This window comes from Rhinolophus sinicus, linkage group LG01, assembly GCF_036562045.2.
Source record: "Rhinolophus sinicus isolate RSC01 linkage group LG01, ASM3656204v1, whole genome shotgun sequence".
Classification (NCBI taxonomy): domain Eukaryota; kingdom Metazoa; phylum Chordata; class Mammalia; order Chiroptera; family Rhinolophidae; genus Rhinolophus; species Rhinolophus sinicus.
Window position 1 is genome coordinate 198,270,141 of NC_133751.1, and position 26,047 is coordinate 198,296,187.

Consider the following 26,047-nt stretch of genomic DNA (forward strand, 5'->3'; position numbering starts at 1 on the left):
TTCAACATGGTAGCCACTATCCATATGGAGATTTTAAATGGAAATTAAGTAAAATAAAATTTTAAATTTAGTTCCCCGGTTGTACTCAATAGCCATGTGTAGCTGTGGCTATCATTTTCAACAGTGCAGCTATAGACCATTTCCATCATTGTAGAAATTCTTATTGGACAGTGATTCTCAAATGTTAATATGGAACCCAATCACCTAAGTATTTGTTACAATTCATCTCCTGATTCAGGTGGTCAGGTGAAAAGACCTGAGCTCCACACATTTAACAAGCCCCCAGGTGATGCCACCACTGCAGGTTCTTAGACCACACTTAGAGTAGCAAGTGTCTAGATTTATTTGTATGCAAGGAATTACAAAAATTACAAGTATGCCTTTCTCTGTTTATTTAATTGCATTACTTATTGATATTCAGTGGCATATTTATCATGTGGTAAATGCTCATATATGTTTTTCCTGGATTTTCTGACCTCTTCTATTGATTCATAGTCAATTCCTGTCATATACTGCTATAAAATCAATGTAGTTTTGTAGGATATTTTAATATTTAGTCAAGAAAATATCTTTCAATACCTTTTCAAATTCCACCAAACATCATGTATTATTTAAATCAAAATTACATTCACTTTGAAATGAATTTAGTAAGAAGTAATTATTGCAAAATTGATTATTTCTGTTTCAGAAGAAGGGATTTCTTTATTTCCCATATCTCTTTTTTATATCTCTTTTAAGGAGTAAATGTTTGTGCTCCACCCCCCATTCATAAGTTGAAACGCTAACCTCTTATGTGAGGGTATTTGGCGGTGGGACTTTGGGGAGGTAATTAGATTTAGATGAGGTCATGAGGGTGGGGACTCATGATGACACTAGGGTCCTTATACAAAGAGGAACTCTCACTCTCTCCGCTCTGTGAGAACACAGCAAAAAGGAGGATGTATTCAAGCCAGAGAAAAGGCCCTCACTAGAAACTTAATCTACCAGCATGTTGAACTTGGACTTCCCAACCTCTGGAACCCTGAGAAATAAATGTCTATTGTTTAAGCCACCCAGTTGGTGGTATTTTGTTATAGCAGCCTAAGTTAACTAAGAAAGTCTCAGAAAAATTTTGTTTTCTCTAAATACAATCTTTATATTTTTGTATCCAATTGGCCTTCCTGTGGTACTATCTTATATTTTCTAGTTAGTTTCACAGTAGTTTTTCTGGATTTTTCAGGTAGAAAAATATGGAGTCCCTTGGGAAATATTTGTCCTCCTTAAATATTTAAGTTTTGAGGTGGTCACTTCTATATTTAAATGTTGTTTTAGGATTTTATTATTAAAAAGAGAATTTCATGTTTAGTGTATAGGTACTTTTGATTTTTCTACTTGTGCAGACCATGCCATGATTTAAGGTCTGGAGTCAGGCAACCTACAGCAAACCCTGCCACTGGGCAGGTGCTATCGACACGTGGGGTGCCAGATGGGAATAGGAAGGAAAGGCCCCACTCTTCCAGGCATCTCAGACTAACACACTTGGAGAATGTGATAGGCACATTAGGAGGAGTATGAAAAAATATCATGACTTATTTTTTATTGATAGTGCATTTATTGATGGATTGTTTCAAAACACAGAGAACAAACATCAGGTATTGCCTGTGGTAAATCTGGACTGGGGTTAAATTAAGACTACCAGGATAAGATAAACTTGGTTTTTGTAACTTGAGCATAACTTATCTATTCAAAGAAGGGAGATGGTTGATTGGAGTAAGAGTGTCTGATGTGCTAGAACATGTAGATCCCTTATATTTATTTATTTATTTTTTTAGCAATTTAAAAAAAAATGTTTTTGAGTATAGAGATAAATAAATTTATTATAAATGCAAAATCTTCTGAAATACTTACTGGAAAATGTCTGCTGGATAAAACAAAGGAGGGAATGCCTGGGTCAGTTCATATGTTTCCTGTCATGTGAATATTCCATTTATTAGCAGTTGCTCCCTTGATGCTCCCTTGACTATATATATATATAGTTTTGTGCACATTATTACTCAGTGATTTTTGTTTCCCCAGTAACTCAGTATTCTGGATTCTGGAGCACAGTATCGTTATCCACTGCTCCATGATCCCTAAATTATATGTGTAACTGCTGTTGACATCTACATTGTTGTATAGACAAAAGTCATGTGAAACATATGGTTCTCATCTTACCAAGACTTGCATTTCATGCTGTTACCAGAATGCTTAGAAATCTTGATTAGATGGGAAGGAGATTAACTTTTTCCCTAGTGGAATCATTTCATTATAACAAAGGTGTCATCTCCCTAAGCTAGATGTGGAAAGAATAATAGAAAGATTACAGATCATGGAAAGAACTAGAAAGGCTTTATTATAAATTGTGACATGACTTAGAGAGCACATCTTGATATATTTAAATAAACCCCTTAAAATTTAGGTAACTAGCTTGATCCGTCTTAATTCTCACTTTTCTCATTTGCATCACTTTTATACAAAAAGCACTCTCACCATCTGGCTGATTTATAGACTGAAAAGTGCTTTCAGGGCTCTGAGTCTCCTTGTCTGTCTGAGTTCATGAAAGTGACATATTTAACCCCAATGGTATCAACTCTGTTAGTCCGTAACTATAAAAGAAAGAGTGAAACTCCATCCTGACTTTAGAACTTAAACAGGAATAAGTCATGAAGCATCTCAATGACTGGTTTCCTATTGACATCTATGTATTTTATGAAGCTACTCAAGAAATAAACTAACACATAACTATAATTTGAGCTTTGTTGATCTCATTATAGCTTTATTCTTAATATAAGAATTTTCAACTTATTTTTTCCAATGTGTTTTTCTCTGGATATTATTGAAATTAGTGGAAATGAATTTGATATTTGGTTCTTTGATTATTTAAAACTATAGATCATTTTCTGTTTCACTCAGTGAGATGTAAAGAAGTAGTTCTGGGGACCTTCCAGACACCAGCTCTCAAAGGTGCTATAAATACCTGTGCACCAATACCAGATCTGACAATTAAATTCCCGAACTTGCCACTGTGTGCTTACATTGGCAGCACTATACAAACAGCTCAGAAAGGTTTCATAACCTTGGTATATCAGTGTCTCAGCTGTGTTTGTGTGGATGTGTGGTGGTGATTTTCTGAGTGACATCATTATTGTTGTTGCTGGTTTTGTGTGCCATCGTGAGAATGTCTGAGCTTGAACTAGAGCAATGAACAAACATTAAATTTCTTGTTAAAATTGGCAAGAGTGGAAATGAAATCAGGAACATGTTAGTCCAAGTTTATGGGGATAATGCCATGAAGAAAATGGCAATGTGCAAGTGGATTAAATGTTTCTCTGAGGGGAGCGAATGTGTCGCTGATGAAGAGAGGTCAGGGTGGCCAGTAATGAACAGAACTGATGAAAACATTGCAAAGATTCACGAGTTGTGTGTCAAAATCACCAGCTAACTGTGAGAAGCATAGCAGACCAAGTAAACATCGATAGAAAAACAGTTAGGAAAAATCTTAACAGAAAATCTTGGCATGAGAAAAGTGTGTGCAAAAATGGTCCCAAAGGAGCTCACTGACGAACAAAAGAAAAGGAGAGTTGAAGTCTGCCAAGACATTTTGGAGAGGCAAGATGATGTTTTGGGCCATGTTATCACTTGTGATGAAACATGGGTGTACCAATACGACCCTGAAATAAAGTGTCAAAGTGCACAATGGAAGTCAGCCAATTCTCCACAACCACAAGTTTCACCAGTCTAAATCAAGTGATAAAATGATGTTGCTAACCTTTTTGGCTATCAGAGAGATTATTCACTATGAATTTGTACCAAATGGACACAGTTAACCAAGTTAACTATTTGGAAGTGCTGAAAACGCTGCATGAAAAAGTTAGACAAAAACAACCTGAACTTTCGCCAACAATTCATGGTTCTTGCATCAGGACAATGCACCAGCTTACACAGCACTGTCTGTGAGGGAGTTTTTAGCCAGTAAACAAATTACTGTATTGGAACACCCTCCCTACTCACCTGATCTGGTCCCCAATGACTTCTTTCTTTACCTGAAGATAAAGGAAATATTGAAAAGAAGACATTTTGATGACATTCAGGACATCCAGGATAATACGATGGCAACTCTGATGGCCATTCTAGGTAAAGAGTTCCAAAATTACTTTGAATGGTGGACTAGGCACTGGCATAAGTGCATAGCTTCCCAATGGGAGTATTTTGGAGGTGACCATAGTGATATTCAGCAATGAGGCATGTAGTACTTTTTCTCGGATGAGTTTGCTAACTTAATTGCCAGACCTTGTATGTTTCCAGAGAAGAAAATGCCTGATCAGTGGACACTGTGGCCTGGGATGAGGAGAGAGTGGGATCGAGAAGATGGGGGTTGAAATAATTTGATGGTTCCCAAGCCTTGTTTTGTGAAAAGAAAGAAAAAAATGGGGGAGGAGGAGGTAAGAAACACACTAATCATAAATTTTCCTAAAACTGAAAATATTAAATTTAAAAGACTACACATTATCATAAATATGTTCTCCTTACTCTTTTGGGATATAAATCCCTACTATTGGAATTATTGTGGTAAAACATGGCAGATTCATTTTATAGTTCGTAACTGTATGTCAGTCTTTCCTCACTTTAATATTTGTGATTATCCTGGCCCATGAAAACAGGTAACAGAACCATTGTGTTGGCCGAAGATGATGAGATGCAGTCAGCCCCATGATCATGGATGCTGATTCCAACGAGCCAATGATTGTGAGGCCTGAAGCAAGTCAGTGTACTTATCTTGGTACCAATTGTCTCATCTGTAGAAATGAGCTTTACACTATTCAAGCTCTCTGTAGTTCAAAAAGACAGCCCCCCTAGCCTGATGGAATTGTCAGTTATGATAAAGTATTTCCACTTCCTAATCTGTCTGTCATATAATTTCCTTATAAAGAATCTTTTCTGCTTTTGGTCATGTGCTGAAAGACAACTTCCATGAGAACACTTCACTACTGAACATAATGACACATTACTGAACCTCTTGATAACAGTGTGGTGGCTGCTACTAGTTTGTAAGTGGTACTCGAGGCCCTTTTCTTTTCCACCATGTGCTAAGTTTTTAGAATCTTCATAAGGCAGAGAAGGAGAGAAAAAGTGGATATAGGGGGCAAGAGAGGGAGAGAGTCGGAGAGAGAGAGGGAAAGCGAGAGAGAGAGAGAGAGAGAGAGAGAGAGAGAGAGAGAGAGAGAGAGAGAGAGAGCGCCTCATCTCTTTCCCAGTTATATTTCCCTTTCTTTTTTTCATCTATCTAGTCTTCTAGCATGCATTGAACAGATGTGTTGTTCTACCCAAAAAGTAGATGCACAAAAACGAGGAAAAATGAGATTTAAGACGGGTGAAAACTGAAAGTCGTGTGAAGTGTTGATTTTAGTTTCCCCCAGATACTTACAAATTAAAAAACCAAAATTTGCAAAACAATAGTACAGTCCTAGATGATGTTTAAGAATGAAGAAGGTGAACTTAAGTTTTTAATTTCTTTTATGATCTGCTGAGACATGAAAAATTGCTTTACATTTAGAACACATTTTTCTAAGAAATTAGTTATGAATTTAGAGTTTAGGATAACTTTGGGAAAATCAGCTTGCTAGTAGAGGTAATTTGCAATAACAATTGTTGGGAAAGAATGCAATGGAAAAATACCTACAGGTCACTATTGAATAAGTTCATTTTTTTCTCCAAATTGACGTTTTAGTTTGAATTAAACAGAAACCTACCAGTTTTTGTTACTTTTACCATAGTACCAACGTACACATTAAAACATTTACATTTTACTTCATTATGCTTTTTACTCTGAGCAAAAGCAAGTTAGATTAAACACGTGGGACTTGGTGTGTGTGTGTGTGTGTGTGTGTGTGTACACACATGTATATGTATATACATACATAGGTTGTGTTACATAACATTCACTATAGTTGTATATTCAGATGGAATTAAGAACAGAATGAGGAGAGTCCTCAGGAAATGCAGGAAATAGGATGACTTAAATAATTTCATCAGTGAGTATAGGAATTAGTGACATACATGCCACAGTTAATGCACGTCTTATTTTTGTTGGGAAAAAAATGCACTCCAGGCAAGACCTTTATTTGACATACGTGTAAACTGTGCATGTTCTTTCTAAGTGGGCTAGTTTTGTTCTCATGCCATGGGAGCAGGTGGCATGAAGCTGTTTTGATGAGGTTAAAAGGCTCCTCCCCTCCTTCCCCAAGCAGCAGCCTGAAGTACGTCAGTAGTAATTGTGTGCCTGGCTCGGCTGTGCTGGGCGGGTGGAGACAAAATTGATATCAAATAAGGGTATTAAACTGAGATGTGGATGTTCCATTTACGTTGTTGCTCATTTTCATTAGCCATGCCAGGGGTGAAAAGCTTATAACTTAAACATCCTCTGTAGTGAAAACATTTTTTTTTTTTCTGATGGATTTATATTTTTCTTCTCCATGTAGACTGAATGAGTGTTGTAGTGGATATAAATGAAGGGGTTTCTTTATCCTCTTTTCATTTTATTATTTACTAATCAGACTTCAGCTCAGATAGATAAAAGAGAGAGGTTCTATTGCCTAGATGGGAGGCCTTTAACGAGAAGGGGAGGCCCCAGGGAGCCGAAATCCGAAGTAGAACGATGCTGCTTTCGGGTTTCTTCTCATTTCTTCAGTTGCTTCTTCCCCTCCTTTTTCCAACGGGCCTAGTGAGCAGGAACTATCCAAGGTGCTAGAATGCCGGCAGCTTTGCCGTTCAATGCAGGCGGATCGCAGAAAGAGAGAAGAGAGATTACTGCTTATTTCAGAAGGTAGGTTCTTTGTTTCAGAATCCCTGATTAATCAGCAGCAGCATCAACAGACTAAGGCAGCTGGAGAGGAGAGAGAAAGAGAAGCAGGAAGGGAGGGAGTCAGGGGCAGGGAGGGAGGGAGGGGAGAGAGAGAATGAGAGAGAGAGAGAAAGCTGGTTGTCACGGGGGAGGGACCATGCCACAAGCTAGGCTGCTCCAAACCTTCTGTATGTAAGTGGCAATGAGAAAGAGCATCTTTTTGGCTGAAAGGAGACATTTAGAGAGGATGTTGCTGATTTTTTGTTTTCATTTATTTTTGTCTTTACAGAATATAATCAAATGAGGCACCTTTGCCAGCCTGGGTGATTGTTTCGAGTCTTGTAATCATCTGGGTAGCAAAGTGGGTAAAAGCATTCAATTCCTTCCCTGCTGGACCTGGAAGGAGAGGGGCTGTGTGTTCCTCCCCACCCATTAGCTATGCCCTCTTTTCTCTGAATGTCGATTTAAGGAAGCAAGCACCTGTCTTCTGTCACCGTATCTTCCTAGAAAACTTTAAAGGCCATTTTATCTGATAGGAAGGACATCAAGAATGCTCTGATCTCTAGTGATGAAGAATCTGGGAGTGGACACTTTTCCCATCCAGATACAATGCACTTTAATTGAAGAAAAACTGAGCTGAACTACAAGTCTATTTGTTATGGTGCTGGATTACTCCTACAGAACTGCCCTGAGATCAACCGCGAGAGAGGGCTCTGACAGACACAAGTCACCTCCTGATTATTGCACTTACCTCTCCCTGGGGACTTAAATTTTGGTATGTATCTCATTTTTCACATTCTCTAAGCATGCTAATTAAATCCAGCACTAAATAGATCAAGCTCTCTGGTTGTGAAATGGAATGGGTTTTAGCTGGGGATACTTAATGCTGAAGTTTGCATGTCTTATTAGGTGGAGCAGAAATGAAGGCATCCAGGGCATTAATGAGCCTCAGGCTATTTTGTATCCTCTTACCCACTTAGTTACATTACCACAGAAATGGTTAAACTAGATTTTCATTGGTAAAATAAGCCATGATGAATTATTAAAAGCATTGAAAATATTTTCCAGGGTATTAATTGGCATTCATATTGTTCATGCTAGCTATTTATCTGCTATTCCATATCATAAATATTTTACAACAGTCTCTTAGCACTTTTATGTTAGCTCAATTTTATGCCCTCCCAAGAAAAGACACAGTACACCCCCAATAAAATACAAACTATTAGACAGACACCAAAGCTGAAACTGCTTCTTCCTAACTAGTTAAACATAAACCCTTTCAGAAACATACATGTTTAATATCACACAATACCAGGATGATTTCATTAGTGTCATCATAATAAATATTTTCTATTGAACTTTAAGTGGACTTATTTTACTTGGGACACACACTTATTTTGTTGGAGTGTCTCTGTTCTAATTTTTCCAACTACCAACACTATTTTACATACATGAAATGTAAGTATTTCAAACCCAGAAGAAATGTTACATGAAATAACATTATTTGTTTTCATTAGAAAATGCTAAAGTTATGTTGATACTGGATTTTTTATCTAAATATATTCCCGAAATAAAGGAATCCAATTGAAGACTTTACATGATGTACTTTTGGTCATTTTATCATGCAAGAATTTATAACCCAGTAGTGTGGAATAATTGTAGAAAACAAGTGAAAATTAATTCCTTTTCTAATTCTTCATAGTTTAAACAATGTTCCAACTTATTTTCTATATTATCAAGTGGTAAACAAATTAATATGAGAAAATGTAAGCCACACATGCCAAAATTATTTTGTTTTTTTTTCTGTGGGAAGTGCAACATATGTTTGACAATTCAGCAAAGAAGTGGACTCTGTGAAGGAAATTGACAATTTAGGAAATTAATGATAACAGACTTGAGCAAAAAAAAATTACAACTTCACAAGTACTATAGAGATGTCTAAGGACTTGAAGCATCTATAAACTTTAGAGGGAGAAGTATAAAAATCCTAAACACTGGAAGATTGGCTATTGTTTGGAGAAAAAAAAAAGTAAGTCATAAACTCCCAATTAGATGATTTGCATTGTAGCTCCAGTCAGCAATTTATTATACTGATTATATCTACTTTGCAAATGATGCCTTATAAGCTTCTGGAAACATGTGGCCAAAGGCTCAAAAAAGTACCTCAGCTATTGACATTTTGTGTGAATCCCTAATATTAGTGGAAATGTGCAATCTTTTTGTACCGTGGGTAAATAGCTCCATGACAACCTGGAAGTTGGGGAGGAAATTCTAATTTATGATGCTCCTACATTAACATGATTTATGCCCATTTTACCCATTTTGGGAAGGGAGATAGTGGAAATAAACTCACTCCAAAGTAATCTGCTTTCTGAGAAAAAAAAAAAAAGCAATCAGTGTCTTTGTAGTCACTTCAACAAGCTCTTTTGGTTTTAACTCTAACATTTCCCATTTTGGTCAGAACAGCTGCATTTTGATGACAGTGAGGATGAGAAACTGAGCATGACAGTTTGTGGGCTTGAGGATGGGATTTCAAGGATAATCAAAGTGAAATTGCAGGACTGAATTTTGACAAACTGTGTATAAGATTTTATCAGAAAAACAATTTTGACATGGTTTACATGGGTTATGGATTATAACCAGGCAATCTAGTCTGTTGATTTTGTCCTATGTGAAGTCAGCACATTTTAGGAATTAATTTGCATGCATATTTACATATGTATGTGAATCCTGATTATTTAAGTACTTATATTTTCACAGTGTGTTTTCAAATTGGTCTGAGTACATGCAAAAAAATGTAAAAGACCTTTTTTTCTTCCATTGAACAAAATAATAGTCAAAATTGCATTGGGAAACTTTTATTCGGGTGAATCAATACTACTGGGCAAAATGGGATCCTCTCTCTCAAAGGAGATGCAGTGATTGGAGTGGGAGGGAAAATTAAATTTTAATAACTCAAACTGTAATAACTTCCTCACAGCATTAAGACAGGTGTGGTTTCAAAACCTCAGAAATAAATAAGTGGTGGAGACTAGGAAACTTTCCTACATGCAAATAAAATGAAAAACATAAATGAAATGATGGCAAACTGTCTAGGTTTTCCACCTGGAGATTTATTCCCACTATGTATTTTGTTTTCCCCAGATAACAAAAATAGCATTATAATAATAACACAGAATAAACTTTATTATTTGTTAGCTTCTAGGGTTGGCCATGACCTAAAATTTAAGAAGCTTCTCATAGAGCTTCAAGAAATGGGGAGCCGTTCTCTCCCAAGCAAGTGGTTTTTCTTCCTCTACCACTCAATTGATGTGCAAAATAACTGGATGAGTGGAAATTTTACAACTTGCCTTAGAAAACCAAAGTTTTAGATGGAGAACAGATCCATTTCAGAAATTCTGAGTAAATACTTTAAAAAGAAAAAAAAAAAAAAAAGAACCAGCACCCATGAAGGCCCATGGACTAATTCACAGATGACACTGGTGTACTGGAACCCTGCTTTTGGTAAATGGTGGTAAATGATCCATGCCTGAGAAATGTGTGTACACAGCTACCTGAGCCCATCCTTAACAGAGCCAGAGTGGTTAATGTCACAATGCATGAAATTACACTAAAGAAAGAATTTGTCCTGAATTTTAAGAAGAGGAAAGAGAAATACTTTAACATGCATGAGAATATGCATGCTTAATATTTATCTGACCCTTTTCCCACATCTTGTTTTCAACAACAGCCTGCATTTAATATGTAATCCTCTGTTCTATGGGGAATTCAATCTTGACATCAGTTAGTGCCACATTAAATATGCTTTGGTAAATTGAGACCACACAAAATTGGTACCTTAATATACAAAAGGAATAACCCATGTTAATATATGATCTTTAAGTTCTTGCATACACTTATTTCTCAAAAATATGAGCTCCCACCCCTTTTTTTGTCTTTCACACAAAAAGTCATGTAGTGTTTCAGCTTCTTGAGTTCCTTGGATGCAAGTAGTGGCTACAGAAAGAGAAAAGAAAAGTGATTTTTAAAATATTTCTATGGGTTCCATTTTGATATTCTTATGTATATTTTATGTTCCACATGTATATATACTAGATAATTTTATTTCAGTGGAAACATTTTAAAGAAATGTAATGCTACTTTCAGCTCCAGGTTCAGCATCAGAATGTACAGTGATGGTTTTACACAAAAGAACATAAAGAAATGGTTAATTCAGTAATAAGTTAAGGGCTTAGTACTTTAAATATAACCTGATTCTCACCAGTGTAAATTGGTGCATCTTAGTTGAGTAGAATTAAATTTCAAATTTTGGGAAGTGTCACAATATTATTCAAAGTTGTCTTTAGGAAGGGCGTGGTTAACAGGAACTAAATTTAAAAAGTGAAAGAATAAAATAAAATAAAGCTGAGAAATTAAACACCCAGTTGTATTTAAGCCAAAATATGTAGCTTTTATAAGAATGGCAATGATTTTAAATATAGGAATCCAGAAATTAAACAAAAGAAATCTTTTACAAATGAAGAATCCAGTGGTGGAAAAAAGGAGTAAAGTGAAGACATGTTTACCTGTGATCTGTATGGGAATTCTGATCTCAGTCATTTTAGGTTTTTCCTCAGGGGAGTCCCTGACATAAATTGTACACATTGGCCACAACTTCCAAGAAAAAGAACACACTCACGTAAGTTTTACACGATTTGAATCAATACTGTGTTTTCCAAATAAAACATATTTGCCTGTGGATGAAGACCATAGATGCCAGCTTTCAACCAATGCTCGGGGAGGCAGAGGGAGCTAAAATGTCTAATTTGTTGTGAGCAAAAATGGCTGCAGACACACACTAGTTCAAATAGAAGCACTGAATGTAGAAATGCAAGGTTTTCCCTTCAATCTCACCCACTCTGTTGTCATAAATATCCCATGCAATAATTTGTGGTCTTGTAAGTTAGACTGATCGATTGTGTTATATCTAAAGATGCTACCTGAAGGAAATGTCCCATTTGCTTCTGAACTATGGTCTTTTAAGACGTCAACTTTAGGAATTAGATGTTCAAGACAAGCCTTCGTAGAATGCTTGTATATAAGATTTTCATCCAAGGGCCAGAAAATAACTTGATTTACTATCTCACAGTCAAAACACAGCCAAGTTTTTAGTGGTAAAAAAAGACCTGATTCAATATCTACCTTAGCCATAAATATAAATTTCCGAAAGATAAACGGATTTATGATACACTTGTTTGTGGGTTGTCACTGCATGGGAGTGGTAGTAGTTGTAATAAGGTAGGTAGACATTTAACATACAGTTCATTCTTCTTTACTGTTCAGTTGCCTAAGAAACAATTTTTGGCTTGTAAGAGTGTAGTCTGAATGTTCCAGAAATGGGATGAGCCTGGTGATTGATAAGTCCAAAACCTTTATTTTCTAGATGTGGACAAACCAGGAAAATAAAATGGGGCAAAATGGATAATAGGCCTGTGTAATGTTGTGACTAATAATTATAATCATGTTTATTGAACACTTATATGCATTTTCTAACTAAATCATCACAACAACCTAAAGAGGCAAATACTATTCCAACCACCATTTTAAAAACATGGAAACTCAACCTTAAAGAGGTTAAGTAACTTACACATAGTCAGAGATCTAAGGGTGATGTAGCTGGGGGTTTCAGGCCATACTGCTCAACTTTTCAGCTATGCCTTTCAAGACTGCCTCACTGCTCATCCCTCCCTTACATTAGAAAGTCCATTTTTATTTTTGAAAACTAGATACAACTTTTCAAAAGTTTTTTTTTGTTCCTTCTTAAAAATGGTGATCATAACCCATGACAAACCAGTGAATGTCACCACTGCCACCTGAATCAATGCCCTTGTTATACTGTATTGCAATTGTTTATTCATTGTCCATTTATAAGACAGTGTGAAGGGCTAGATAAACACAATTCTGCCTGTATCAGTGCCTGGTTCATAACAAATGCTCAAGAAATACTCGAATAAAAAAAATGATTGTAGAAGCAAACATTTCTCTAGAACTAGATGACATAAGCATGCTCTAAAGTTTTACTAGATTTTATGGTTGATTTTCATCCCACTTTTCGTCTTAGTTTCAAAAAATCTTATAATACAATTTTTCCATAGCACAAATATTTTATGATATGATTATTTAATATTTTCTCAGAATAATTTGAAAGACCATTTAGTAACAGTATATTTTCAGAGGTACACAATTAACCTTGTTAATTGTTAATTGTTAACCTTGTTAATTGTTTGGAATGTATAAATTGTATAAAGAATCACTGGTGTCCTTTGGATGGGAGGGAAACTTGAAGGAAGAAATAAAAACCTGTGGGTAATGCCTCACACAGGGGAAATATACAGTTTTGCTCTAGGGCACAGCGGGAGTGATCATCTTCCACCCTGAGGCATTACTTCTAGAATCCTTGTAATACTGACTTGGCTTGCTTAACTATGGTAGAATTAATTGCTGTAAAGTTATGCAGATCTTTTTTTATCCAGGCACACCTAGTGCTGAAGTCCTTGGTAGAAGGGAATTTTTAATAATGGCAATGCTTTAGTTTTCTGGGAATCATGTTCTTATATGTCTTTCTCCAAAATTGCAATCCTTTGTAACAGTAATTTTCTATTCCTCTGTGTGTCCACCACGTAAACATCTAATCTGATGGACTGATATTAAAATACAATTAATTATGTTAGATAGTTGGAATAAAAAGACCATTTCATTTGTCAACCCATTATAGATTTAAACCAAACCAAACATAATACAACTTAACATAAAAAAAAAAAAAAATCATGAGTCAACAAATAACTTTTCATATCCTCTAGTTTCAACAATTTCATATAGAATGGGGAATAAATATATCCTTAAATTCAGAGTCAATTTCAAATAATGTATGGATTGACTGGCAGCTAAAGTGCTAATAAACTGTGATAAGAAGTGAAGTTTCCATAGCTACAACCCAGGTATGGAACATAATTATACTTGTAAAAAATCAGAATAAAATTTGTAATGGTGCAAATGAAAGTCTGTGACTTCAACAAATAGTTGGACTAATATTTTTAAAATATCCTTTGGAGACTTTTGAAGACAGTAAAAAGATGTAAAGGTAATTTATAATTTTTAAATGGCCACATATTTCCCCTTGTTAATCAATTTTGCTTTAGGTTTTCCAATCTGCCTCAATTATACCACTTTCCTAGACTATTACATTGAATATGTAATTGAGGACAGTAAGCCTTATTAAGCTAGGAGGGTAACATATCTATCTTGTGTGTAATTAATTAAACTTCTGTTCTAGTTTTGATTGATTAAAGCACAATTTCTTTATCCCCTGGCTTTATTGATTCCTATGATTCATTGGATACCTCTACTTCAAGGCATGCTGATTTTCATAGCCTGCTGGTTTTCTATCCCCCGTTCATCTATACACATATATATTTTCCATTACTATTGCTGCCAGTCTTCCTCCTACACTTTTATTAAAATGATACTAGCTATCATTATTATGTGCTTACTATTATTGAACTTTATGCTAAATTCTTTACAATCATCACCTCTCTTAATCTTCACAACAGCAGGAGGTAGGAGAGATTATTTCCATCATTTTATAGGCAAGTGTAATATGTATTGGTTGAAAGTCCTATGTTGTTGTTTTGATTTGATTTTGGTTTTCCGTAATCCTTTTTGTGCCCGAGGTTCTTAAACCTTCATGTAACAATGATAATCACAGTTGTCACGGCCTGAATTACCAGGTTGGTCCGGATTACCACAGTCCTGGTGATCTATGAGATGTGAGTTAGGGTCAAGGTATTAAAGAGAACCATTCTGAAAAATAATGGAGGGTCAAACAGGGATTATTGCCAAGACAAATTATATTAGAAATGTCTATTTCCTTTCCTTGATGGCTGCTATATCCTGTATGAATAGTTCAGATTCCTAAAACTTAATTTAAAATTCTAAGGAAAAAACACACAATGAGAAAATTTGTTCCAAGCAATTATTTTATTTGAAATTGAACAGAAAAGTCCTAATGGTGATCAGAAACAAATGAAGCTTGGATCTGATATATCTTGTTGGTATAAGTACATGTTGTTGAGGAACAGAGTCATAACTCTAATTACATAAACCAAACTTTTACCTTTCTACACTACACTGTATTTGTACCATCCTATTACCTTTCAATGCAAAAGCCTTGGCCTCTGTCCTGCTAATTTTGATTCTCTGAGGGAGTGTTTGCTACCCAGGCCACATTCATTTAATATTTACTTCAAATACTCTGATGGCTTATAATTTCTAATGAGACATTGTCTCCAAATAGTCTACCATAATCCTTGGAGTTTGGGGCTGACAAGATAATAGGGAGAATAAACAACACCTTGATTTTATCTCCTCCCTTGACAAAGATAAAAATGCATTCTCATCCTACAGGAAGTGTTCCTTTTTACATGATATCCTCCAAGATGATGAGTTCTAATCCAGAGGAAGACCCTTTGGACACATTTCTTCAGTATATTGAGGATATGGGGATGAAGGCTTACGATGGTTTGGTTATTCAGAATGCATCAGACATTGCTCGAGAGAACGATCGCTTGAGAAATGAAACAAACCTGGCCTACTTGAAGGAGAAGAATGAAAAACGCCGAAGACAAGAAGAAGCAATAAAACGGTAAATATAAACAAAAGTATTCTGAGTTTTGTGCACACGAGGAAATTGGTGAGTTTTATAAAGGATGGGTTGTTGTCACCAGGTCAAGAAGGGGACTGTGAAAGTTTGACTCTATGAGACCAATTGAAAATGGCACCTCAACTATAACAAAAACGCAATGCATCTTACTGACAGGATCGTCACCTTAGTCACAGACGTTATTTACTTGTGTGTTGTGCAGGTGGAGGTCAGATGGGTGGGGAAATAATTCAGTTTCCTATAAACAAAAGTTCATACTGAACGGTCTCTTGATAAAAGCCCAAGAGAGTACATAAACACTTTAAGAGCCAATGTTTGATGAAAATCCCCACCTTAATGGTCCTTTTTTATAGTTCTTACCTTATGATATATTCATCTTCTCCCTCAATTATTAAAAAGACTCATCGATAATTAGAATTATATAAGTATATGAAGGCATGTAGAACTCTCAGAGTGTGCTCTCTGTGTGTTTTATGGCTATTATAGCTCTTGTATAGGTATCCCAGGTTTATTCAAAGGAAAAAAACTTTTATACTGCAAAACGACAGAAAATGACTTATGCTGCAACATCTACAGCTACAAGTAGGTGAGCCCTAGATTGCAGTTTCCTAGGGCACTGAGACCAAAAGAAGGATACAGATCTTTTGATTTTTCAAAAGAATGTTACAGTGTTTTCAGTGTGTGTGTGTGTGGGGGGGTATTTTAAGGGGTATGGGTAGATACATGTGTTTAATGGAGTCCTGTTTCTTCAACGGAGTCTGTTTACTAAGAACGAAGATGCAGAATTTAGGGAATTAATCAATATCTATTAGCTGGATAATTGAATAGTAATAGTTAAGCTATTTTGATAATTAGTTGGTGAATTTTTCATCAAATCTGGCATGAACACTTTTGCTTACTCTGTGAACATTGTGATATGAAGGAAAATAAATTATTACTTTAAGATGAAGTTTTCATTCTTATAAAGAAGCTAGGTAAGTATGCACTACTTCACTTATTAAATGACACATAATTTTATATGAGAGGGCAAGCCGGAAGAGGGGGAGAGATTTAGAAGAAAAATAGAAATAAATTTTGTGGAGGATTATTTTTTTTCCTCTGGACAATTAAAATGGAAATCTATTCTTTATCTGGTATAAAAATGTTTGTAAAATTGCATACTGGATAAACAGAGTCACTATTCATAGTATATGTATACTTCAATTAATTTGTTGTTGGGAACTATGTTATTTTTAATTCTACCTAACTTTAGTTGGTACCAGATTTCTTTCTAGGGAACAATAAATGTCCTCTCTTAGGACAGTATTTTTTTTGTTGTTTGTTTGTTTTTGTGTGTGTTTTGTTGTTGTTGTTGTTGTTTTTTCTGTGAAGTAAACCTGATGGGCTTATATGTGTATGTGAGCAGTTTATTTTACTTTTATGAGTCTAAGTTTTTAAAATTCAAAACCAAAAAGGATAGGATACATAATTTCTGAAATAATTTCAGCCCTAAAATCTAAAATTTCCCACTAATGCACTAAACCTCAATGATTAATTCTTTTCTGTAAGCATATAAACAGACTTATTTGCTGAATAATTTCATTAGGTTTTACCAAGCACCCACAGTGTGCTTCTCACTGTACTATTATCTTCCGTGTTTCATCAACCTTCAGCAGGTTTCTTTCTATCTAAAGATTCATAGATATTGTGATAGCAAAAATGGCTCATTTAAGGTGGTTTACTGTCAAGTGTTCAAAGGGACATAACCAACAATTTCAATGAAGTCTAAAGACCAAGGAATGGAAGCAAGAATTTAGGTAGTGAGAACAGCAAAGCACTGTTAAGTGAGGTCCAGAAAATTCAGCTTGTGAACTTTGATGTGGTTCCTGCTAGATTAGTGAAGCAATGTGTTTTAGAATTATGTTAGAAAGCATAAAAATAAGGAGAGTTCAGTTCACACATTTATTGAAGGAGTCTCAAATGATCTGGAGACATTTGTTTCCACATCACCCCTCAGCATAAGTTAAAAATTTAGTCTGCCCTGTTTGTGCATAGAGTAAAGGATAGGAGTAAGTCATCCACCGTGTGTGTGAGCGTGTGTGTGTGTGTTTATTTGAAATAGTTTTTCTGAGCATGAGGGTTCTTTCTTGCATCAAATAAGCATATATATATATGTGTGTGTGTATGTGTGTGTGTGTGTGTGTGTGTGTGTGTGTATAATTAGATTAGGAGAAAAATAGGGAACCCATTGATAGCAGGAAGAAGCAAGAGTCTTCTAGGGTCCTGCATTTGAAAAGATAGGTATTCATTCACTGTGCATGGTTTCCATGGTATAATGTACTGGAAAATGCATGCCTGGAGCCAGGTTACTCTTAGGTTCCATAAGTATGTTGCTTACAGCGCTATTGTTGCCAGAGTAGTTGGTGTTATCCACAGGAAGGTAATAAAGGTTTGTACTTTATGTCAGTGACCTAGGAATAGTGGGATTTTAGATGATAGAACCATTCAGAATGTATCATCATCTATACTCATACTATCTCTAGGTATGTGCATAGTTGAAGACTAAGCCAACTTCTCAGGCACGGGGATACCAACGAGAGGTAAACAGACTCCCATACCCTAGTAAAGTGGGCTTATGTTCAAGTTGAATTCTGACCCCACACCTGAAGTAAAGGGTAAGGCAGAGAGACTTTAGTCCTGGAAGCAAGGAAGGACACTGAGCTAAGTGAGATGGTTAGGGCACCTCTCACCTGAGTTCAAGGTGACTAGAGGCAATTAGCCAACAAGGCCCACAATATGGGCCGTGGTTGCTGATGCCCAAGCTACAACACACGTTTTATGAGAGGAAGTGCTCATTTTCTGTATACCGTATTGAATAGAATCTAGAGCCTACAAATTGCTCAACAAACACTTGCAGTTAAATGTATTCATTGATTGGAGAAATATTTATTAAAATGTTGCTAAGTGTCCGGGATCTTGATAAGATGGCCATGAGCAGAATGAAGTTCCTGGTTATAAGGGAACTACATTCTGAGAGAAGGGTGAAGGAGACACACAGGAAAACAATTAGTATGTGTAAATACATAAGACAGGTGGTAATAATGTTTTACACTATAAACCAAAGCAGGGTAAAGGAGATCAAACACCGATGCCAGGGAAGGCCTTTGAAAACAGACTACTTCTGAGCAGAGACATGAGATACTGGAAGCGTACTGCCAGCAATGTGAGCCGCATGGCTACCTGCGGGAAGGGAAATGTAGGAGGAGGTCGCAGCAAGCTTGATGTGTTCCAAGAAGAGGATGAGGTGTTGTGTAGTCATCAAGGCAAGAACTGGGGGGATACAAGTTCAGGCTGGTAGTGGGCCCCCCAGACATGCAAAGCCTTATAAGCTCTTAAGTTTTATTCTGGAAGAGAAAAAAAATGATTGAAGAGTTTTGAACAGAGGTTTGACATGCCCTAACTGAACATTTTACAAGGTTTACTGTTTTCTGTATAATAGATAGATGGATGGGGCATAGCCAGATGCAAGAAATCCAGAGAGACAGCTTTTGCAGTAATTCAGGTGAGAAATGACAGTAGTTTGGACTAGGATGGTAACAGTTAAGGTGGCATAAAATGATCAAATTATAGGCTCCATCAGAATTTTCTGATTGATGAGACGTAAGAGTTGAGTAAGAGATAGGAATTAAAGATGGTTCTCAAGTTTGTTTTGTTGTGGATTTTTGGATGTTATTGTTCCATTGTGTTTTGTTTTGGTTGAACAACTAGAAGAATGGTGATTACACTTAGCAAAATAATAAAAACTGGAAGAGGAGTAGGTTTAGGTTAAATAGTGTGGAAATAGGAGCTTGGCTTTCCCATGCCAATTTTGTAAGCCCTTTTAGATATCCAAATGGAGAATTCTGGCTCGGCAGTTGGATCCAGGACTCGTGGTGGAGATGAAAGCTGCGATATAAATATAAGAGTCATATCCTATAGACTTCACAGTCATGGGCCTAGTTGAGAATACCTAGGACCTAAAAATAGATAGAGGTGACAATAGCAATCATGACTGTTTTTTGGGGCACCTGATGGCTTACATGATACGAACAGTAGAAGAATCAAGTAAACACAGCCAGGGTGAAAGAGAGGAACAACAAAGGAGGGTGATGCCCCTGAGTGAAGTGACAGAAGTGATTAAAGGAGAGAGAGTGATTTTACCGTGAGAGCAAGTAGGACGAACCTTGAGAACCGACTACTATTTACCACATTGGTGTTACTGACAAGAACAGTTTTGGGGAGGGGTGGGGAAAAAACCCACTGAGGTTGTGTTCATGAAAGAGTGGGAAGGAAGGAATTGAAACAAAATATAGACAACTATTTTGAGGACTTTGCAGTTAAAAAAATTCAAAAATATGAAGGGTAGTTGAAGAGGGAAGTGCGGTTTATGGTGAAAGTATATTTTTCTACTTTTTTCCTTTATGAAGAGAGAAAACCAGCTCATTTAAAATACTAATATGTATGATCATAATAGAAAGGAAAATGGTAGTAGCTTAGGAGAAGGTAGGAAAATTACTGTCATTATGTCCTTGAGTATGTGGGGAGGGATGTGACCTAACGTTATCTGGCCCAGAGCAGAGACTGCTGGGCCATGGTAAGAGAAGGGACACCACAATGTATTGGTGACTGAACAATGAATAAATGAATGACTAAGCCTGCATGAAAAGGCCCCAAACCTGGCTCATCATACGCCACACACCATTTTATTATTGTACCCATGGGTATGTGATAAGAATTGAAAGATGTAGTGTATATCTTTCTATCAATAATGCTTCCCACTGTTTCTTACATGCTTTCCCCCACATGTTTTTCTGGAACCCTAAAGTGCAGATGTCTTTGGAAGGGAAAATATGCTAGTAAAGCCTGCTAAATTGTTGAGACTTCTCAAATGTCTTTCATTTTCAAAAGCAGGGCTCATGTACAGCATGAGGATGCAGAAGTCTTTGGATATTGTTGGGGGAGGGGTTGGAGAGGAAAAGTGAAAGGAGCCAAACAAATGATGATTGGACAGGGGGAGGAGATTAACGGCCTTGCCTGACTTTGTGACAGGACTGGTTGTGGATATCTCAAATTATCCCATCTCAATATCCATTGTAATGTCCAAATTCAATTTTATTTTGTTCATATGGTGACCAGTCTCTTGGAGTTTTGACAGTTAAAAATATAATAATATTTGATATGATAGAAATCCTAACGGTATATTTTTTTAGAATTGCTTCAACATTCCTAATAGGAGTTATATTTTGAATATTTTTTAAAACTCCACAGCAAGATTCTAGTCACACAGGCATGTAGGGGTTTCAGGGCAGGCAAGAGAAGCAGAATACTAACATCTAAATTCCACACATATTTTAATGTTGTTAACATGCAATTTACATCAAGTGGGAGAGAAAATTCAACACGACATTAATGAACACAGTCTAATCAATTAAAATTCTTTATCATGTCTGCTGGATGCCTTCTTTAATATATAGTATGATTGAATATATAGGCTGTAAATGCTGAAAATCTAAAGATGGGGCATGTTTGACCTTGAAAAGGCATTGATGATAATTCTCTGTGAAATATGCCAGTTGCAATTTCAGAAATGTGTAGACTGCCAAGGATTGCTTAAAAAATGGAAATAGGATTTCTTATGATTGACCTTCTGGATCACATATGTGCTGAAATGCCTTTTGTGCTGAAGCTCGAAAGCTTAAAACACTGAGCTCTTAGAAAAAGAATACCCTCATCTCTTTCTCGGTGTTCTAAGTCACTTAGGCTTTCTGAGTCCAATTCCTTATTTTTAAACTAACTTGAGCCACATGTCACTCCGAACTTTCTTGTTCCTTCACTTTTATTTCTCAAATGGGATTTTACCAAAAAGACTTGTTGGGTGAAAAATTCTAAATAAATACAAAGATACTGTTGTTGCTTTTCTTAACAGCTCCAAATAATTTTTGGTGAGAAAGACTTAGAAAAGTTAATGGAGAATAAAAACTTATTTCAGTAGCTCATTGTTTCAGCTATTTTAAATCCTAATGGTTTTGTGCAGGCACTGTTAAATGAGATTTAATTTTTATTAAAACACCTATAAGACAACAAACACACAAAACCTACAGCTTCAAACAAGGGAGTGCAGTCGAGACAGGTTACAAAACTCTGGTTTGTCACGTGTGGGCATGAAAAGGGACTTTTAAGAAAGAAGCACGATGGGCATAGTGAACCATTGACTCCGGACAGGCACCAGCCACTAAGAAGGAAGAAACTGACCAATGAAAACAGTCTCTCCATAAACAACCTGTAATGCAGTTCCTGTGAACATCAGGCCTGCTGTGGAGGTTTACTACTTAAAGGTAACACCTCATTTAGGACATCAAATAAAGAGATTTCCTGAGGAGGATGGGCAATCAAAAGATCATCTGGTCTACCAAAAGCACACTTAAGTTTGAGGCTTCCTTTCAGGTACCTTTTTCTTTCTGGATTCTGGAACTAGTCCCTTTGCTGTCTCATTTTATTATTTGCCACAGTATTTAAAAAGCAATACAGGAAATATCCCTTAAATAAAAAGCAACAAGAAAATTTGTTTCCAGTACATATTTTTGTATGTTTCCTGTTATAGGAAAGGGCTGTTTTTGTTGTTGTTATTGTTGTTGTTTTTAATGAAACAAATGCTATATTAGTGAAATTCTCCTAAACATTGCAAGTCTGGAAGACAGCTCTTGACTTTAGCAAAGTGGTTCTGACACAAAGGACTACTTAGGCTGATTAGGAACGTCTCTATTCCCTGTGGATGCCCTCAAGGGATCCATATGAGGTTATATTTCCTCTTTAAAAGTGACAGTCAGAAATAGAATTAGATTACTTACAGTTCTTTTAAAAATACATGCAATTTTATTTAGTATGTATACTTTAAGGCTATGTCTTTTTGAAGGTTTCAGTATTTCTGTTAGTCAAAGAGAAACAAAGGATCACTGAAATCTATTCTTTAGACTGTAAAGAAAAAGAAGTAAAAATAAACACAAAGAACATATTTGCTTTTCCTTTATTAAAGCATTGCTATCTAGAAAGTAAATGGTTATGATACCAAAGTTTTGAATTGGTTAAAATTTAAATGATTACTACCCAAAGACATAATTATACCGAGAGCTCTTATTGGAGGCATGTTAACAATTACATAAATCCTCTTTAGATAGTTATGGCTTCTGGAATCATACTCATGATTTGTGGCAGAAGACTTTATGGAAATAAAGAGCATTTATTGAAGTGCATTTTTGGGAATGACATATCCATTCAGTGCAGCATGAATAGCTACTTTGTCACGAATAGGTAATCTGATTTGAGTTTGTTTTAATTGGAGACATGTAGAAAAATGAAATACCCTATTTGTATATCAAAACACATGTTGAAGCATCATTGCTCAGTTGAAATGAGGATAGTTGAATGAACTAGGGTTCAGAGACACAACTATCAACTTTTAGAAATACCCTCCAGCTAGCCTGAGAATATTTAGAAATACTCTACAGCTAGCCTAGAAATATTCTATAGCTCCTATGCTTAGAGCATAGGAAATAAACCCCAAAAGCCCTCAGTCATACTCCTATCTAGAATTCGACTCAAACTGGCCATATGTCAGTCTTGCTGGAGTGAATCAGCTGATCTGATCTGTGAATTTCTGACCTAATTTTGCTGTAGGACTCAGTACTCAGGCAGAGAAAACAAGGTTAATGTGTTGATAGGGGGGCGAGATCAAGCAGCAGACAGTACCTTAATAACCCTCTCTAATTTCAGCTTCCTCTTGTGTCTGTGATTAATTCCAATCACTTTTCTATTAATCATTTCAGAGGACCACAAGCTGCTTTGCTTGTTTCTATATTAAAATTGCGCATCTGAATTTTCTTTTTTCAAAACTAAAAAAGACATCCAGATATTGGAGTAATTTTGGTTACAATACCAAATGCATGGGGAGATTTTTATTCATAGAATCATATGATCAGAAGAGAGAATTCAATAACTCATCTGTCCATCCCTTACTGACCTTTGTTAAACCAGAAGTCAAATAGACTAGGCTGGTCCTAAATAAATCGATTTATTAAAAGTGTTCTATTTTTTTTTTCAGTGCTGGTGGGAAAACTTAATATTAATCAGCATATATCTATGGACACCACTTATACTCATTAATATTAACTTTCTCCACTTAGCCTAAAGACACAACATTTGTCCATTTTGACTATTGTGCCATTTCACTTTGTAAGTCAACATGGAGTCTGTCCTGCTGGCCTACAATTTTCAATAACAGTCACCACAGTCCTAAGATAATTAATGTAAACTTTAGCGTTCACCTATTTACAATTCACATGGCATCTATATTTGTCATAGGGGCGACTTTTGGGTTTTAATTTAGTCAGTTGCCAGGACAGATAAGAGGCTACCTATAGAGAGAGGGACCTTTGTGTAATGGCTCATGTTTAGGCAAGGCTCCTTCTTCTTTTCACATACCATTTTAAGAGCCGTTTATATTTTTGGTTGTTTCTACTCTAATTATGTTCTGGACCTAATGTTGACTTTTCTTTTTAAAGAAGCTCAGTGTCTGTTTTATAGTTGAAATAAATGGACAGATGTTGGCAAGGGGAGGGGTTTTCGGAACATAGCCTCATATGGACTGCCAGTCAGCATGAAAATTAAACTCTTCTTATACTGAGGAAATTTCAGTCAAGAGCGGACCTTCCAAACGTCCAAACCTATGGCAACCTGAATGATCGAAAAGAAACCCATTGGAAAATTTAAGGTAATCTCTCTTTTAGAAGTAATGTTAAATATTTAGAGATGGTTATAGGTTAATTGGATAGTAATTTTCAGTCTAAGGCTGTTTCTTGTACTCTTCAGGCTATTAGAGGACATTCTCAATCTTTAACTAAACATGGTCTCTGAAAATGTTCAGAAGCCCAGATAAGAGAAGGGAATTATTATAAAGCAAGGCTATCAGTCAGGGGACTTTTTTTTTTTTTTTTTTTTACTCCTTAAAATGCAGTATGGCTTAGACAGCATGTCTAACATAACAAATGAAGCTGTTAGAGTAGAGACTGGGCATGCTAATAAAACAGCTCCAAGGTTTCCGTCCAACTTTGAGGTAGCCTAAAGAAAGCATCTTCATTACAAATTTATGGGTCACCTTGAAATGAATTTTAATCATGAATTGATAAAAGGAAAGTCTCAAGGCCCCTCCCAAGATGAATCGTAGCTCAAAACACATGCTTGTAGTTCAAAGTTATTCTCAATAATATCCATATTTGGAAATGCATGACAGAATATTCATATCCATGCTAGAATGTGAATATAACTAGTGTGCCAGGAAGCAAAGGAAAAAAGAACCGTTTTTTTAAAAGACCTTTCAATAAGATGTACAAGGATGATGTTTTAAAAATAATAATAAAAAAAGACCAGCATTTAAAATCCATTACTTTAATTAGTAAATTGCATTTTAGCCTTTGATTTGGAGCTAAGTGTACCACTCAGCATATCCTGATGTTTGAATAAGAAATGAAGTGGTTCAGCAGTGAAGAGGAACATTGCCAAGGAGACTTCTATATTTGCTGTTAGGCTGAGATCTATATGTGTTGCATAGCTATTTTGTTTCCACATCAAGTTTTTCATTAAGCCTTTATTGGACATCTATTCTATGTCAGGCGTTGCTGTAGGTGCTTGCGATAAAGCAGTGAACAAAATAGTAAATAACACTTGCCCTCATGGGATTTACGATTTGGTGCGGATGGCGTGATGGAGACAGATAATAAACAAACAAGTGAAGAGTAATGTAAGTTAAAATGTGATGAGTTCTATGAAGAAAACTGAACTAGGGAATGGGGGGCTTCGGGGTGTGGGGAGAGTGCAATTTTTGATAGGTTGGTGAGGGAAAGTCTCAGTGAGGATGCCACATTTGAGTAAAGACCTGAGATAAGTGAGGGGAAGTCCATACAGACCTCCACATAACAGGTTTCCAGGAAGAAAGAGCATTCAGGGAAGAGGTCCTATGTGGGAGCATTCCTGGAATGTTGGAGGAACTGCAAGGAGGTCAGTGTGGCTGCAGAGTAGAAAGTGAGATGGAGAGGGTTGGAAGATGAGATCAGAAGTAAAGGGGTCAGCTCTTGTCAGCACAGGGAGGTCACTTTGGCTTTCATTCAGTGGAGGTGAGATGAGAAACCACTGTCCTGTTTTGAGAGGAAGGATGTCATAATCGGACTTCTGTACGTAAAAGAGGATCCTTCTGGCCATGCTGTGGAGCAATAAAGGCAGAAGCGGGGACACCATTTGTGAGATTATGAAAACACTCATGAGGAGGGAGGGTGGTGGCAAGGACCAAAGCATCAGTGCTGGATGGGGGGAGATGTGGTGAAATCTGAGATACATTGTGAAGGTTGAGTTGGCAGAATTTGGTGATGGATTGGAGGTGGAGTGTGAGAGCGAAATAAAATCATGGCATTCCCATGAATGGA

The 26,047-nt window shown here is 36.3% G+C and overlaps 1 protein-coding gene across 1 annotated transcript in view; it reads left to right on the forward strand.

The window, feature by feature from the left end:
• Positions 1-6,363: 6,363 nt before the first annotated feature.
• Positions 6,364-26,047, forward strand: part of NYAP2 (neuronal tyrosine-phosphorylated phosphoinositide-3-kinase adaptor 2) — a 242,919-nt gene continuing 223,235 nt past the window's right edge. Inside the window, exons 1-3 of the mRNA XM_019736641.2 lie at positions 6,364-6,841; positions 7,149-7,634; positions 15,302-15,539. Of these exons, the coding sequence (XP_019592200.1) occupies positions 15,319-15,539 (221 nt within the window). The 5' untranslated portion in view covers positions 6,364-6,841; positions 7,149-7,634; positions 15,302-15,318. The remainder of the gene's footprint in view (positions 6,842-7,148; positions 7,635-15,301; positions 15,540-26,047) is intronic.